This window comes from Microcebus murinus, chromosome 4 (genome assembly GCF_040939455.1).
Source record: "Microcebus murinus isolate Inina chromosome 4, M.murinus_Inina_mat1.0, whole genome shotgun sequence".
Lineage (NCBI taxonomy): Eukaryota > Metazoa > Chordata > Mammalia > Primates > Cheirogaleidae > Microcebus > Microcebus murinus.
In genome coordinates this window covers 61,264,788-61,283,771 of record NC_134107.1, presented here as the reverse complement: position 1 = coordinate 61,283,771, position 18,984 = coordinate 61,264,788, and the positions used below count along the sequence as shown (strand labels likewise).

The 18,984-nt window shown below is 37.3% G+C and overlaps 1 protein-coding gene across 2 annotated transcripts in view; it reads right to left on the bottom strand.

Moving 5' to 3' along the window:
* Nucleotides 1-18,984, bottom strand: part of UVRAG (UV radiation resistance associated) — a 275,388-nt gene that overhangs the window by 185,306 nt on the left and 71,098 nt on the right. For both annotated transcript variants that reach the window (XM_076002321.1, XM_012744895.3), the window contains exon 6: nt 9,236-9,321. In XM_076002321.1, coding sequence (XP_075858436.1) covers nt 9,236-9,321 — 86 coding nt within the window. The remainder of the gene's footprint in view (nt 1-9,235; nt 9,322-18,984) is intronic.

The following is an 18,984-nucleotide window of genomic DNA, read 5'->3' as shown; positions in this document are numbered from 1 at the left end:
GAATTAATACTGTTAAAATGACCATACTACCTAAAGCAATTTACAGGTTCGATGCAATCCCTATCAAAATACCAGTGTAATTTTTCTAAAGTTCATATGGAACCAAAAAAAGAACCCAAATAGCCAAAGCAATCTTGAGCAGAAATAAGAAAACTGGAAGCATCACATGGCTTGACTTCAAATTATACTACTAGGCTGCAGTTACCAAAAGAGCATGGTTCTGATATAAAAATAGATACATAGATCAATGGAACAGAAGAGCACACTCAGAAATAAAGCCACATACTTACAGCCAACTGATTTTGACAAAATCAACAAGAACATACACTAGGGAATGATACCCTTTCAATAAACAGTTCTGGGAAAACTGGATTGCCACATGCAGAAGAATGAAACTGGTGGACCTCTATCTCTTACCATATACACAAAAATCAATGCAAGATGGATTTAAGACTTGAATATAAGACCGGAAACTACAAAAATACTGGAAGAAAACGTAGGGAAAACTCTTCTGGACATTGTCTAGGCAAAGAACTCACGACTGAGACCTCAAAAGCACAGGGAACAAAAACAAAATTAAACAAATAGAACTTAATTAACTACAAAACTTTTGCACACCAAAAGAAATAATCAGTAGAATGAACAGACAACCTACAGATTGGGAGAAAATATTTGCAAACTATACATCAGACCGGGGACTAATATCCAGAATATATAAGGAACTCAAACAATTCAATAATAACAAAAGAACCAATGAATCCATTAAAAAGTGAGCTAAGGACATGAACAAACATCTTTCAAAAGAAGACAAACAAATGCCAACAAGTGAGAGCATTTGTAGCTCCCACTTGTAAGTAAGAACATGTAGCATCTGTCTTTCTGTGTGTGAGGTGTTTCACTTAAGATAATGGCCTCCAATTCCATCCATGCTAATGCAAAAGACATGATTTCATTCTTTTTTACAGCCAAATAATATTCCATTGTGTATATATACCACATTTTCTTTATTTAGTCTTCTGTTGATGGACACCTAGGTTGACTCCATACCATTGCTATTGTGTGAATAGTGCTGTGATAAAAATGTGGACAAAAAAATGTTCAACATCACTAATCATCAGAGAAATGCAAATTAAAACTAAATTGAGATATCATCTTACACCAATCAGAATGGCTATTATAAAAGAGACAAAAAATAACAGATGTTGGCAAGAATGTTAGAAAAGAGAACTCTTATACAGTGTTGGTAAGAATATAAATTAGCACAACCTTTATGAAAAACAGTATCGAAATTTCTCAAACTACTAAAAATAGAACTACCATATGATAAAGCAACCCCACTTCTGAGTATCTACCCAGGGAAAATAAAACAATATATAAAAAAGATACTTGCACTCATACATTGATCGCTCTACTAGTGAGACAGATCTATGTAAGAATTCAAACACAGTAACTATAAAGGTAGGATAGTAGCTAATATGATTTATCACACAGCTGTATTCCAGAATCAAAGAGTATATCATGAATACAGCAAATTATCAGCTTTCGCTTCTTGCTGTCACAGTGTGTCTACCTCAATGATAATCCTCTTAATTCCTCTCCTAACTTATTTAAAATGCAAAGAAACTGGGTAAGAGCCTAGTCTCTACTATGAAAAGAAAACTATAGGAGTTTTAGTACAAAAACTTTGTGACATCTTCTCCTTACAGCTGGGTTCTTAGCTATATTCTATAAAGTTGCAATTACCATGTAGAGAAAGCTCATTAAGTGGGGAGAAAAAAAAATCTTCCTGCAACCTAAAAGTTGGTTATCACATCCATAATTTAAAGATTATAGTTATGCCCTTATGCTTTTCATCCCATCTGTTTTCTAAACATTACCCTAAGAATAATTTATTTGTGAATATTTTCCTTTTAAAATTGAACTTTTATTGGTCAAAGTATTTTCTATTAAAGCAGGAAAAGGGGAATTTGCTTCCAAAGAGCCAAATAAAGAACTTCCAGAAAAACCCACATAAAGAGTAGGATTAAAAGTCCCCAAATCCTGAAAATCTCACTACATGTTATGTGGAGGGCAGTGGCAGAAGGAAAGAAGCTGTGGAAGGTTCACAGATCTGATTGCATTTTCAACACTTTTTTGATACTAACCTAAAAATGTTTTTTAACTCTCATTTTACCAGATGCAAATCAATTGGAATAACAAAGCCTTAGTCCTCTGTAACCTAAAGAAACCAATAAAGAATAACAAAACCTCAGTCCTCTATAACCTGAATAATAGTTCAATTTGATCAAGAAAAACAACATTTATTACCTGCTTAATATATATGATATGCTCTGTGATAGGGCTAATACCAAGATCAATAAAACAAAGCTTCTTGCCTGAAGGAATTCTCAGGTTGGAGGTGTTGAGAGGAGGGGAGGGAGAAACAGACAATGAAGAACTGATTATAACACCTTAGGTACTCTATAAATGATAGCTATTAATTTCATAGATAGCAGGTGGAAGGACTTAAAATAAAGACAATAGTTTCTATGAGAATGTTTTGAACAATATCCTTTGAACACCACATTAAAAAGTGTGAAACATTATCCAGTACCTGACAGCTCAAAGATTTCCAAGCCCAATGAGTGGCAAAATTGATATATCTTTTGAAAGATCACTCTGGCAGCAGTGTAGTAGATGAATTGCATTAAAGCAGTGTAAAAGATTATAAAGCTGGTTAGATAGATATAGATATAGATGATATAGATATAGATAGATATATAGTATAAATATAGATATATACTGGTTAAGAAGATAGGCTCTGGAGCTAGACTGCCTGGGTTTGAATATAGGCTTTAACACCAGTACTAAGACCTTGAGTAAACTACTTAACTGCTCTGTGCCTCAATTTCTTAATCTGTAAATAAGAATAGGAACAATTCTTACCACATAGGGCTTTTGTAAGAATTAAAAGAGTCAATTACTGTAAAGCACTAAGAATGGCTCCTGGCACAAACTAAGTGCTCAATAAATAGCAGCTATTAATTGCATGAAAGAAAAACTGGAAGTAGGAAGACTAGGAAGTCAGGAAATAGTCCAAGAAAATTGAGATAAGAACAGAGAAGGGTAGATGGATGAGACACTTCACCAAAGAATCAATAGGATTTATAGCCAATTATATGTATCACGAAGGGAAGAAGAATAAGAGAAACCAAAATGATTAAGATTATCAGCTTGGGAGACTGGGATGGTGGTAATACCAATAGACAAACCAGGCAAATGAAAAAGAAGAAGATTAAACTAATGAATATGGCTCTGGATATGTTAGGGTTAGGGTCCTCAAAAACATTAAAGTGGCTGGGTGCGGTGGCTCATGCCTGTAATCCTAGCACTCTGGGAGGTGGAGGCGGGCGATCGTTTGAGCTCAAGAGTTCCAGACCAGCCTGAGCAAGAATGAGACCCTGTCTCTACTAAAAATACAAAGAAATTAATTGGCCAACTAAAAATATCTATAAAAAATTAGCCGGGCATGGTGGTGCATGCCTGTAGTTCTAGCTATTCGGGAGGCTGAGGCAGGAGGATGGCTTGAGCCTAGGAGTTTTAGGTTGCTGTGAGTTAGGCTGACGCCACGGCACTCTAGCCCAGGCAACAGAGTGAGACTCTGTCTCAAAAAAAAAAAAAAAAAAAACCATGAAAGTATAAACGTCCAATGGTCATTGGAAAATACAGATTGGAAATCCAAATACAGATTTGAGAGTTATTCACATGTAGGTGTGTCAGTTGCAGCTGTGGTAAAAGAAAAGAGTATGCAGAGAGAAAAAGTAATGCAGAAGAGTCCTAATAAGCACAGGAGTCAAAGCAACTCCAACATTAATGAAGAATTGTTAGAAAGAAGGAAGAGGAGAGGGGAGGGGAGGGGAGGGCAGGGGAGGGGAAGGGAGGGGAGGGGAGGGGAGGGAAGAAAACACAGCCATATGAAATAAACCGTTCGTTCAACAAGCTCTCTATCAGGGAGAAAATATATATACATGTTAAATATTTTTTTTATTATAACTGTTTAGAATTAACAAAAGTAACTTTGAAAGCAGAGGTGGTATATACCAACATGGCAAGAAGAGAAAGGGAAATCATGCTGAAAATAGAAAAACTAGTGGTAACTAAAAAAGGAACACTGGCTTAGAGGAGAAAGCTAAGTCCAAGATGGGGGAAGTAAAGAGGAAGAAGAAAACTAATATTTATTGCATGTCTATAACAATAACCATCTAGGATCCTTCAAATATTTTATCTTATTTAATTCTCACAATATTCCTAAAAGAATGAGATGAATACTACTCTCACTTTACAAAAGTCAGCTGAAGCATACAAAAGTTCAGTAAATTACTCCGTCTTGCATTCAGTCTACCTGCACATGGCAGCTTCAGCACTCGAACCTAGGTGGAGGACCGAAGCCCTTGATTTTTCCACTGTACTTCCACTTATTTAACTGGCAAAAACAGGACATTTCAAAGCGGGAAGGGGAAAAAAATCTATATCAGAAGAAATCCAGAATTATCATCACTTGTCTCGCTATAATAGAGCCACCTCTTTTATGAAGTATAAAAGGAAAAATTTTAAAATGAGTTTTATGACATCAAAAATAATCTTTTATTCTCAGAGAATAGGTAGGATTAGGGATGACTCCGTGCTTGCAATCTCATCCCTCAGGTCTACTCCACACTGTCACCATGGTTAGAATTCTAAATTGCAAACCTGACCATGTCACTCTTCTCCTCTTTATAATCTCTCAATAACTCCCTATCGCCAACAGGATAAAACAAAAACAAAAACAAAACAAAACAATGGAATGTAAAGGAAAAGGCCTATTTAGAAAGCTATCTAATAAGCTTTTATTCCTTAACCTAGAATAAATAATAATAGAGATTTTAAAAGTTAACCTCTAAAAACAAATGTTTACTTATAATTTATAACGCTGCTTCATACTCCATTAAAGTCTCCTACTTTTCTCACCCCAAAACAGTAAAACAAAATAAAATTTCAAACGCCAGTTAAAGAACAACATTGACACCTTGTGGTGAACATCCTAAAGTATCAAATACAACAATGAGTAAAATGACTCATAATTATATGTCTGTTTACCGAAAAACAAACCCTTAATCCAGGGACTTCTAAGGATTAAGAAGCAAAAGCTCAATTATCATCAAATACTAAATGTAAATTGGAAAGAGCTGCTCATATGCTGGCACCACTGAAATCAGCCTACATTCTTAACTATGGGCCAAGGTATCTGAGTAAAAATCCCAGGTCATTGTTTTCCTATAAAACAGTACAACACATCCATCTGAAGGACCTTAATGCCCTGGTTTTAGGTGCTCCGAGTCCTTTCCTTAGTCAAGATTTCCTATTTTTCTGTGACACTCCCACACAAAAAGTCAAGGGAATATATGCATACTAGTGGCACAACAGTACAATGAAAGTTATTAACTAGAATATACTCTCAAACAAAACAGAATCAGGAGACGTGGGTTCTAATTCTGATTCCAAGCAGCACTGAGAATTTTATAGAGTTAAGTGATCATAAAGAATTCAGACTGTGTGTTTTTACTTAAAATTACAGATCAAGTAGCAGCAATTTTATAACGAAAAAAGCGGGCCGGCACAGTGGCTCATGCCTGTTAATCCTAGCGCTCTGGGAGGCCCAGGCGGGAGATCCGTGGAGCTCAGGAGTTCAAGACCAGCCTGAGCAAGAACAAAACCAGCCTGAGCAAGAGCAAGACCCCGCCTCTACTAAAAAGAGAAACTAGCCAGCCACAGTGGTGCATACAGTCCCAGCTACTCAACACTTTGGGAGGTTGATGCAAGAGGATCATTTGGGCCCAGGAGTTTGAGGTTGCAGTGAGCTATAATGATGTCACTGCACTCTAGCCTGAGTGACAGAGTGAGACTGTCTCAGGGGAAAGGAAAGGAAAGGAAAGGACAGGACAAGGACAGGAAAGGAAAGGACAGGACAGGACAGGACAGGACAGGACAGGACAGGACAGGACAGGACAGGAAAGGAAAGGAAAGGAAAGGAAAGGAAAGGAAAGGAAAGGAAAGGAAAGGAAAGGAAAGGAAAGGAAAGGAAAGGAAAGGAAAGGAAAGGAAAGGAAAGGAAAGGAAAGGACAGGACAGGAAAGGAAAGGACAGGACAGGACAGGACAGGACAGGACAGGACAGGACAGGACAGGGCAATCCACCAACTGGGAGAAAACATCTGCAAAATACCGACCAGACAAAGGACTGTCTGGAATATACAAAGAACTCTTACAAATCAGTAACAGAATGACAACCCAATTAAAAATGGACAAAAGAGTGAAATAAACACTAAATTAAATTTAAAAAGACAAAAAAGCATCAGGAAAAGAAAAGGTATATTTAGAAAAGTTATTGCATCCAGGGACGATGTTGCCTGCATTAGAGAAGAAACTATGAACAGATTAACGTGACGGGCACAAAATTAAGTTTCCCAGCAACACTTCACATATATCATGGCAAACACTGTGGGAAAAGAGGATCATTTAATACAGCAGATGATGGGTACTCTTTACTAATGTATGTGAGAACTACCATAGAAAGTTCCATTTTACTCATTAACTTAACAAGTACAACTTAAAGTTTCCAGTTCCAGGGTTAACTCCCTGGGTTCAGGTAATTTGGATGATAAACACTTGATCTGCTTCAGGAAAGGTATATCTGTATTATTAGTTATAAATGAATTACACAGTGGTGATGGGGAGACCACTGTTAATAAACCAGTTTGAATTACTGACAAACCAAGAAACCTGGAAAGTATCCTGGATATGAAATTCCCAAGAGCCAAATCATCGCAAGATCAATGTTAAATAACTGAGCAACTACCACATTAGCCTGATAACTTTGCATTTATGTAGGACACTGTTTTCCAGAAAATTTGCTCAGTCATTGTGTCATATGTACCTTATAACCCCCAGTCTATGACTATGAGACTATTAAAAAGATCCACAAAATGTGCTTGTCAGAAAACGTTCAAAACAACCTCCAGTATGGCTCTTACTTGATGTATGGCTTCAGATAGAGAAATCATTAGTGCCCCTGGCCTTGGCTTCTACACTTAAGACAAAAGCAATTATATTATCCCTGATGTATGAACACAAAAAAATTAATAAGATAATAGATGTGAAAGTGCTAATTATACAAATTTGTAACAACACTGCTTAAACTTTTTAGAAGAATCAGAGAGGTTAAATGAATTAGGATAAATCAGGGATAAGGCAGTATCAGATCAATCAAAGCATTTTCGATCATACATGTTGCTTCACAAGATCCAACAGTCTTTCTGCAGTTCCTGTTCTGTATTATCACAGAGCTTTCAACGCTCCTTGAAACTACCCTCTTTTAGCTTCTATGATGCTACACTATCCCCAAATCCTATTCTCCTTGATTTATCATTTTTAAAAAAATTCTACTGGTTTCTCTAATAAGATGACACAATCTCATACTTAGAAAATATCTTTAAAATTATTGTATCTATACCCTCTTTTCACTGAGGGAAACAGAGGTATGGAAATACTAGTGGCTTACTCACATTTCAAACTATTTCTGGACATTCCTCTTTTCAATATTTAAAACTCAATGTATCCCAAACTAAATAGGCTTAAAAATATTTTGACAACTTCTGCTTTCTATTTCCACCCTCTAATTACTAAATCCTGTCTGTTCTGTTACATATCCTAAATAGTCAAGGTGAAGGCATCTCTCAGATAAGAAATAAAAGTCATCAAATATATGTTGTTACTTTAGTCAAAACCATTGTTTCTTTTTTTTTGAGACAGAGTCTCACTCTGTTGCCTCGGCTAGAGAGCCACAGCGTCAGCTCACAGCAACCTCAAACTCCTGGGCTCAAGCGATCCTTCTAACTCAGCCTCCCAAGTAAGCTGGGACTACAGGCATGCACCACCATGCCCGGTTAATTTTTTCTATATATTTTTAGTTGGCCAATTAATTTCTTTTTTTTTTTTCTTTTTCTTTTTTTTTTGTTTTAGTAGAGACGGGGTCTCGCTCTTGCTCAGGCTGGTTTTAAACTCCTGACCTTAAGCGATCCACCCATCTTGGCCTCCCAGATTGCCAGGATTACAGGCGTGAGCCACCACCCCCAGCCAAAAATCACTGTTTCTTAAAAGCAATTTGCACAGTCCATGTGACCAAACTCTGTAGCACCACGCATTTAATATAATAAAACTCAAGTTTCACAAAGGAAAGGCCAATTTTGTAATGTTTATAAAATAACCGTTTCTCCTAGCATCCTTCTGGACTCTTCCTCTAGTAGATATATAGAGGATGATATCTGAAATTTAGGCATGTGTCATGTAAACATTAGAAAATACTGCTAAAATTTAATTTCAATGAACAATCTGTCTGAGTAGGGTGACCACAGATTGAGTGTAACTGTTTATTTTGAATTGCATTTACTCTGGTAGCTTGCCCCTTGGGAAAATATCCTTGATGATCTAACACATTTAAAATTAAAGCCAAATTTTCAAATGTTTCAAAATTAAGCCCAGACATTATGAAAATACAGAGCTGAGGCATTTAAGACTCTGAGTATTATATTCATGCAAAGCTTTTTCGACTTGCCAAACATGATTCTTTTAAGACAAAGAGCAGGTTAAAACTCTAAGCCAGGGTTTCTCAAACTTTTAAACAGGGGGCCAGTTCACTGTCCCTCAGACCGCTGGAGAGTGCGGCGCACATTCCACACATGCGCACTGTGGGCCTGGGGCGAGTGGGCTGCTAAGCAGGACAGGCAGTGGCAGCAAAAACAGCTGGTGGGCCAGATAAATGTCCTGGCAGCTGTAGTTTGAGGACGCCTGCTGAGCCATCTTTGGGGCTATTGGAGGGCTTTTCTAGCAATGTTAAGACTTTGATAAGTATAAATTTTGCACCTCTGGTTGGTGTTCTATAGAGTACAGAAGACCAGAAAATAGCTCATGTCCCTGTTTTAAGATCACTGGCTTCCAAACACTCTCTCCCACTGTCCAGAGAAAGGAAATGGCTTTCCAACAACTTTGTAAAAGGGATAAACTTAAATCACTGTAACTACAAAATTTATGAAGCTTGCACTAAAAAATGCTAAGCCCGAATAACAACTTCTAAAGCTCCCACACATTTTCTCACATTGAAATGTCACAAACTCAAAATGAAGAAGATTCTTTAGAATTCAGGAGGACTTTAAGTTTCTTACCGTAGCAAAGAAAAGACATCATAAGAATTACGAACACAGTTCTGGTCCACGTGAAGAAGAATGTTCTTCTGAGCATTTGAATAACCCTGAAAGACAATAGTCAACAAATTCATCAAAACTAAACAAAATTTGTGCACAAAGTAATCATGCTTGTCTTTTTTAAAATATGACCTATTAACACCCAAGCAAATTTAAAATTTTAGAGATTCCAAAAAGTTAAGTATAATTTCCATACAATTGAAGTCTAACCCTTTCAGGCAAGTGAATTTAAATGAATTTCTTCTCACAGCTTCCCACAGAAACAATGTTTCACATTATAAATTGTGGTGAGCTTCCCAAAGAAACTCCAGAAGTCTTTTCAACATATTATGTGACTGACGAAGACTATTAATAATAATATTTCAATTATGCTTAGCCACCATATGTAATGTTTTTATGGGGGAAAAGGGCATGCCAAGTTCTGATTAGGAACATCCACTCAGTGGTACAAAGGAGCAAGGGCAGTTTCTAAAGAGAACATAGCATAATTCCATAAGAAGAACAGAATAGATATGTCTATCATTTAAGAAAGAAACAGCACATAGTTATTTAGAACAAAAGACTCTGGACTCAAACCACCAGGACTCCAATTTAAGCCCTTAACACATCAGCTCAGTAATCTTAAGCAAAGCACCCGAGCTCTCTTAGTTTAACCTTGGTTTCTTCATCTGTAATATGGAAATGATAATAGTATCTGCTTGACAAATTGCTGTGGGAATTAAAAGAGTTAATATTGACAAAATGAAAGGTATGTAATAAGCACCAAAAAAGTGTTTAATATAATGCTGGTATAAGCATTAAAAGTTACATTGCTACAGACATTAAATGGACATTAGGAAAATATTAGGAAGAAATTTATGCTAATAAATTTAATAAAAATTAGACAAATTCCTTGAAAAATACAAAGTGCCAAAACTGAAACACTATGAAACAACAATATTGCAATTGAAAATCTTCCCCCCCACACACAAAAATTCTTTATGTCCAAATAAATTCTATCAAACATTTAAGAAATACCAATTTTACACAAAGTCCTTCAGAAAATAGAGAAAAAAAAATCCCAACTCATAAGATCAGCATTACTGACACCAACACTTGACAAAGGCCTCTCTCTCTCTCTGTCTCTCTCTCTCTCACACACACACACACACAAACACACAAAGGCAATTACAGACCAACATCCTTCATGAATAGAGACACAAAAATCCTTAGCAAAGTATTACCACATTGAAACAGCAATAAATACATTAGAAGGATAAAACAATAATACGTCATTATTAACTGGATGTATCCTAAGAATGTCTGCTTGGTTTAGCACTTAAAAATCAATCAATCAATCACACAAATACATAAAACAATTATTATAAATCTGCCTTGATGAACATGCAATTATGAAGATGTAACCTGTGACAATAATAATATAAAGGTAGGTGAAGGGAACTATATACAAGCAAAGTTTTTGTATCATATTAAAACTAAGTTCGGCCAGACATAGTGGCTCATGCCTGTAATCACATCACCTTGGGAGGCCAAGCCTTGAGGACTGCTTGAGGCCAGGAGTTCAAGACCAGCCTCAGCAAGAGGCAGACCCTGTCTCTACAAAATATAGAAAAATTAGCAGGGCATGGTGGAATGTGCCTGTAGTCCCAGCTACTGGGCATACTGGGAGGCTGAGGCTGGAAGACTGCTTAAGCCTAGGAGCATGAGGTTGCAGTGAGCTAGGATGATGGACAATGGAATATTACTCAGCCCTAAAAGAGAAATGAAGTACTGCTATGTATGACATGTAGATGCACTACAAAAACATTAGGTTAAGTGAAAGGAGCCAGAAAACAAGTCACATAGTGCATGATTCCATTTATTTGAGATACCCAAAATAGGTAAATCCATAGAGATGGAAAACAGATTGATGTTTGCCAGGGGGCTGGAGGAGAGTAAAATGGAGAATGACTGATTAATGGGTACAAAGTTTTCTTTTGGGATGATGAAAATGTTTTGCAACTTGATAGAGGTGGTAGTTGTACAAGATGTAAATGTGCCTAAGGCCACCAAATTGTACACTCCAAAATGGTTAATTTATGTTATATGAATTTCACCTCAATTAGAAAAAAAGGGATGACTATGAAATAATTTGTAATTTGAGAGCAGATGGAAAAAGAAGAAAGAGTCAAGAGACAGTACTATAAATGAACAACAGCCAAATAATAAAAGACTATCAGTAGATTTAAGATTCTCAGGAGAAATGATTAGTGATGTTCTACTTAGCTTTTCTTATTTTATGCAAAAAGCACCAAATATTTTTTCTATTAAAAATTCTCCCACACCCACTAACATACAACTAAAAGCAACACATTATAACAGGGAAAGAGCATTCCAACTAAAAGCCAGGATCCTGGGAATGAATTCACTGTGTATATCACATAAAATCATTTAACTCTTCTGGGCCTCAGTTTAAGCATAAAATGAGATGAAACTATTACTAATAAAAACAGTAATAAAAAATGATAGCAATACAAACAAGAATAATGTTTATGAGCATTTACAGTGTGTCACACAGTACTGTATTTACAAGTCAATGTCAACCAAATCTTAATGTTAAATGTTAACATATTTAATACTCACAAAACCCTGTGAAATAGATTCTATTATTATCCCCACTTTAAAGGTGAGGAAACTGAGACACAGAGAGGATTAAGTAGAAGAGCCATGCAGTCTGGCTCCATAGCCCACTTTCTTAAGAACTGTGCTACACTTGATGATCTCTGAGACCTTTTCCAATTCCAAAATTCTGAGTCCATGTACATTTAAGGCAATTTAAGGACATTAAGCTCTTCTGTTTCAGCCATCACTTAGCAATTAACATTCTTCAAATATGCTAAGAGCCCTGTTCTGAATGACATCTAACTTCACCAGATGTTCAATCCCGACAGACCTCTGATGAAGGATTATAATTGGAAAGAAACAACTCATTTGTATCTGGTTATCTGTGTGAGATACTGCCAAGTGCCAAAAAGCCCAGAAGAGATTTACATGTCACTCAAAATTCTTCTGAAGCCAGGCCTAACAATTCTTTTTCAAGGAAGGGAATAGTCACTGGTCTGGGTAAGTGCCTATTAAACTATTCAGGGAAATAGATAATTTCAATTATCCAATGAGCAGGAGTAATTACAGGTAAATCAGGTGTATTTCTAGATGAGTGGTCAGCAAAAACTTTTTCCATAAAGAGCTGGAGAGTAAATATTTTAGGTTTTATGGCCCACATGTCATCCCTGTTGCACATTCTTCTTTGGTAAAAACCATTCTTAATTGTGTGCCATACTACAACTACATGCATCGTAGTGCTTACCCTGTACTAGCTCACTGGATTAATTACCTTTTAAAACACATTACTATACATTCTGAGAGTTTTTAGTTGCTACAGCAGTCACAAGACTGTCCCTAACTCCATTAAAACTACAAAAGGTATCATAGAAATAATCCAATTGATAGGATAAATAATTATGAAGCAAACAGCACTATACATATACTTAATTCATTTCAATGTCTACTGAACACCTAATACATAGATGGTACTAGGCAATTGCTACTAACCATCCTCATAAAGTACACAACCCCAGTTATGGTTCCAAGTGAAGTAAATAACACAAAGGTGGCATAAGAAAGGTTAAAAGAAAAAAAACAAAAAAAACCCAGGCATGGTAGCTCCTGCCTATAATCTTAGCAGTCTGGGAGGCCAAGGTGAAAGGATCACTTGAGCTCAGGAGACCAGCCTGAGCAAATGCAAGACCCTGTCTCTACTAAAAACATAAAAATTAGCCAGGTGTTGTACCATGCACCTGTACTCCCAGCTACCCAGGAGGCTGAGGCAGGAGGATCACATGAGCCCAGGAGTTTGAGGCTGCAGTGAGCCTAGATGATGCCACTGCACTCGAGCCTGGACAACAGAACAAGACTCTGTCTCAAAAAAAAAAAAAAAAAAAGCTACAGGAGTTGTGGGAAAGATTCCATCTAGGAGAGAAGCAGGAACATCAAAGGGTGCATGGGTGGCAGTATTTGAGATGGATTAAGTAGTACTGAAAAGCTGAATGACAGTGAAGGAAAGTCCCACACAGGCTGAACACCTTTAGCCAAAGCATGACAGTGGGAAAACACAAGCTGCATTCAGAGAAAATTAAATAGCAGTCCAATTTGTTTAGCTTCACTGATGTAGAAATTATTTGGAACCCTGGAGAGGGAAGTAGTGGGAGATCAGCTGAGTAAGTAGGCTGGGAGGGCTACAGCACAGAAAGCCTTCAATACCATGCTAAAAAGTGAAGACAACTTATGGGCAATACGGACTCATGAAAGGTTTCTGGCAGGGTAGGGTAATGCTCAGAGCTGCATTTAAGGAAGATTAGTCTGGTATTGACAAATGTGATGAACTGGAGGGGGAAGAATATACAAATATCAGCTAGGAGGCTATTATAAAAATCCACACATAACAGACATAATGAGAGCTCAGAATGCACCAATAGCAATGGTAATGAAAAACAACAGAGAAGGGAGAGGGAGAAGGAAAAATAGAAGGTGAGGGAAGAAGAGGGTATGGAGAGAGGGGAGAGATAAAGGAAGAGGAGGAGAGATAAAAGCAGAGATAGAACCAAAAGTACTATACAACTGACTGAATTTGGGCTGATGGAGCGAAGAAAATAAGGTCAGAGATTTGGACACATGTAGCAGACAATGAAGATTTATTTTACACAAACTTTAAGCAAAAGAATAAAAAATTAAAGTATGCTTTGGTAAGATTAATCAGACAACATAAGACAGAATAGATAGAAAGAGACTACAGTCCATAGGCCTGCCAGGAAACCACTGCAGTAACCCAGCCCCTTGGAGATGCTGGTCTGAGCCTGGGTTATGGAAATGGAGATGGGAAAGTAGCCACAGATACCAGAGTTATTTCAAAGAAAGACTCAAAAGAGTCTAGTGGCTGACTGAACAGAATGGATAAAAGGAAGAAATCAAAACTATTAGATTTGAGGCCTGGATAAATGAAAAAATAGTTAATAGAGACATGGCAAACTGGAAGGCAAAGTAAGCCTAGAGAGAAAAATGAAGAGTTCCATTTACAGTATAATTTGGAAATGACAGGTATCTGCAGAAATGGTCAGAAACCACTGAGACACAGAGTACTCGAATTCTGAGTGACAAGCTATACTACTGATGACAGCCACGTAGTGTATTCCAATAGAATTTCTGATGTCTGCTGCTACAGAGGCTTCATTCACTCATTCAGTATTTACTAAATTATTACTATATGCTGAACACAGGGCTAAGCACTAGGGATAAATTGGTAATGAAGACAGACACTGTCCCTGCCCTCACACAGTTTACAGTCTAGTAGAAAAGAGAGATTAGCAAACCAGCAATCAGAATATAATAGGACACAGCTCAATGATGAGGAAAATGTAATGCAAAGTGTTATGGAGACACATAAAAAGGGTATCTAAATGGGACTTAAGGGGATGTCGCAGAAAATCTTCCTATATAGAAATGGGGTCTAAGCTAAAATGGACACAGACAAATTTTAGCATAAGAAAGTGTTAAAAAGGTGAAATGTTTAGAAATAAAGAACAGTAAGATCTTGTAAGCCATTAATTACTGAGGGCAAATACTACTGACATGATCTGAATAAAGTAGGAACATGATCAGCATTGTAGAAAGATAAATATGGCTACAATGTCAGAACCAGGAAAGAAGTACATATTTAGCAGCCACCCTGAGTAGTGATTCAAAAATACAGGAAGGGGTTCAGGATGACTCTTGTTCTGACTTGAGAAAGTAGATGGATAGTTGTACCATTCACTCCATTAAGGAACACAACAGGAGGAAGTTTTGTGAGAGGGGAAAGGGAATGAAACTCAGTTTGGGCCGGGTAGAGAATACTGTCTCTGAAACATCTAAGCAATTTGACATATGTCTAGATATTTGGAAATCTAGCATGGAGATGCAGATTTATTTGGGAGGGATCTGAATCACCCAAATATCATGTGTTAATGAGAAGAAAAAAGGCCCAGGTGGAATCCTGAGAACAATAGCTTAATGGTGCCACTGAGAGCTTTCCCCAGCGGGACCTGCCACTGTTCCACATGTTACTCTTAAAGCAGTAAGGAAGCTTTACAAATAGTCCTTCTACATAGTTAAGTAAAATAAGAAACCATGAAGGGCAAAGGAAAAAAATCATAGCTCATCCTACTACCTGACCACATTTTCAGATGCAATAAATATATATTTTGAAATATAGTATGTATTTGTATGACTACTCCTAAAATAGCTACCTGATGAATCAACAGACAGCCTGTGTTCCTATGTGTATATGTTCATTTGGACATTAATACATTTTTAAGTGTCAGCCAAGTGTACGCTGGGTAAAATTTTGCAAGTATCTCTGTTAAGCATAATCAAGCCTTGAACACCCCTTGGCTCTGAGATCTGATGAAGCCCAGATGCTGAGTCGTTAAGGAGTGAAGGTGAGACCTCTTCTTAGACACTGAACCTGAGCTGAATATGTATTTCCTTAGATCTGGCCCAAGGTTCAAGAAAACAGAGGATGTTTTTCCTCTTCCTTAAAACAGTATGTAGCAGTGAGAAGTAGAAATAGTGTTATTAAGCAAAGGTACACAGACCGTGAAACTAAAATTCATTATTTTTAATTCAAATCCATAGGGATAAAGAGATTCTTGTTCATACTTCAATGTTTTAAGCTATCCTCAGAAAATAATCACAATCACAGTCCCACACTCAGGTATGAAGTGGACTAAGTGTCTTCAATGCTACTCCATGACAGGAGGACTGAAAAGGACCCTGCTATAGTAGCCATTCCTGAAGTAAAAAGTCTACATTAGCACTGATCAAAGTCTATGCTAAATCGTTAGACTATAAAAGTGAGTAAGGCATAGCCTCAGCCCTAAAGAAGCATATGCCCTAAAAGCAGAAAGGATGTATACACAAGTGACCGCGATTGTGAAAGAACAGAGAAGTGGGAGAAGGAAGAGAGAGCAACAGTGAAAACATGTTAACTAGCATGGAGATTTAAGACTGGGGCAGGGGGCAGTGGGGTGCGGGGAAGGATTCCCAGCTTTGTAGAACAGTTTAAACTTAAACTGACCTATGGGGAGGGGTCAAAAATGCCCTCGTTACAAATCTAAAAAAGAATCATAAAAACAAGTTTTCAAAATTTTAAGCTTTCTGAATCCCTGATGAGGACAAGTACAGAGCTCTGTTTCTGTTTACTCCTCAAGAATCTAAAACATCTATATAAAGAACCACATTTGGCTTTGAATTTTCCAGTATTAAAATTCTCAAAAGCTCAAAAATTGTGCTAAGAAGACAAGATCCTCCAAATTCATAACAGGAAACATGGCATTTTCCCAGATGATTCTCTGGCTTCAATGAAGAGAGAGAATGGGGACCACACTGCAGCAGCAGGATTTATAAATACGAATTACAGGATAAGATGATTTTCCAAACATCTGTCAAAAGTTAATTTGATCCAAAAGAAAAGGGGGGAAAAAGACTCAGAGAGAAGCCAAATACAGTGACTAATACATGGAACTTTTGTGGACGTCAGTGGGTTGATGGCCTCATGGGCATCGCATGCCCACTCTGCAATAATAAATACCCAGTCTGCTTTATATTGTTCAAAGCACTTGCCCATATACTCTCTCACTTGATTCTCATAGCATACAGCTAGTTGACATTGCTGGTTAAATGTAAAGATAGAGACTTGGTACTCTGACATGCTATATGATGTGGAAAGAAATGGAGAAAAATACCATCCATGTGGCATAGTGGTTAAGAGAACAAGCCATAGGCCGGGTGTGGTGGCTCACACCTGTACTATCAGCACTTTGGGAGCCAAAGTGGGAAGATCACTTGAGGCCAGAAGTTTGAGACTGCCTAGACCATACAAGACCCCATCTCTAAAAAACTTTAAAAATAAAAATTAGCCAGGCATAGTGGTACATGCCTGTAGTCCCAGCTACTTAGGAGAGGATGAGGTGGAAAGACAGCTTGAGCCCAGGAGTTCGAGGTTACAGTGAACTCTGACTGTGCCAGCCTGGGCAACAGAACAAGACCCTGTCTCTTAAAAATCAAACAAACAAACAAAAACCGAAGCCTTCAAATGAATCATGGATCTGCTACCTAATACCTATGTAATCTTGAGTAAATGGTTTAATGTTTCCTTCTAGGGTTCATCACTCATAAAATAATAACTACCTCATGGTTGTTACACAGATTAAATAAAAGTAAAGTATCTGGTATAGTGTCTGACATGTAGCAGACACTCAGTAAATGAAAACTAGCAATGGTAGCTATTAAAAGCTCTATACCCACCTGGTATAATACATTTCTAGGCAATCACACCAGCCCAAAACAGTTCAGTAACAAAATTTTACCCTAGATTTAAACTGGGCTTGAATACCTAGATGTTTTATAATAAAAGCAAGCAGCTATTACAAACAGTCCCTGAAGAGTTCCCCAGTATTTGTTTCTTCTATATTGTAATGGGGGAAGGGGTGGTGAAAGCAAAGAAACACTGAATAGAATACACATAGGAACCAGCTATTTTTATGATTTTCCAACTTTTCCTTGATAATATACTGAAAGACCTGGACAAAATTATACCATATCCAGCTTTCTTTTATTAAAATATAAGGCTCTATTTGGGACATTTAATCCCCAGTTCTGAATGTCCTGCTTGTGCACTGTGTGGGACGTGCTTTGGAAACAAGTTAGTATCCATTAATATGACTAGCAAGCGGAAATAGCCATTTTTTAAATTTCTCAGTTCTACAAAGTTAACTAAACAGTAATCTCGTCTGGGTTTCAGCATCTTCATCCTAAAAATAAAAATATTACTACTTGCCTAACTGCTTTGCTAGAAATTAAAGAAGCTATCTCTAACAGTATGTGATCACAGTTAATGAAATTAAATGATGGAAGAAACCTCGAAAAGAAATTAAATGATGAAAATCATCTAGTCATCACCTCTTCATAGGTGATATGGTATAATGAAGAAAGTACACATCAGGAAAGAGATGTGTTCTGATCCTGGTTCTGCCCCTAACTCCCAATCCTTTTATCCTGGACATTCCTCATCCTACAAGTACTTACCATATAGCTATTTGATACCTCCTACTGAGCCTGGTATTAGAGACACAAAGTTAAGATAAAATTTGTGCCCTCTAAAAAGAAAGAGATATATCATTCAAAAAATTATGATAAGCTGACACAACTACTAATAAGAGTATGTCTAAAGGACTACAGAGCAAAGAGCAAGGAGCAATTCACTGTATAAAAATAACTTAGTCACAGAGTGAAAGTCACTTTACTTTCTATGACTCAATTTTCTTTCTTTCTTTTTTTTTTTTTTTGAGACAGAGTCTTACTCTATTGCCTGGGCTAGAGTGCCATGGCATCAGCCTGGCTCATAGCAACCTCAAACTCCTGGGCTCAAGCAATCCTTCTGCCTCAGCCTTCTGATTAGCTGGGACTACAGGCATACACCACCATGCCTGGCTTATTTTTTCTATATATTTTTAGTTGCCCAATTAATTTCTTTCTATTTTTAGTAGAGACAGGGTCTCACTCTTGCTCAGGCTGGTTTCAAACTCCTGACCTTGAGCGATCCTCCTGCCTCGACCTCCCAGAGTGCTAGGATTACA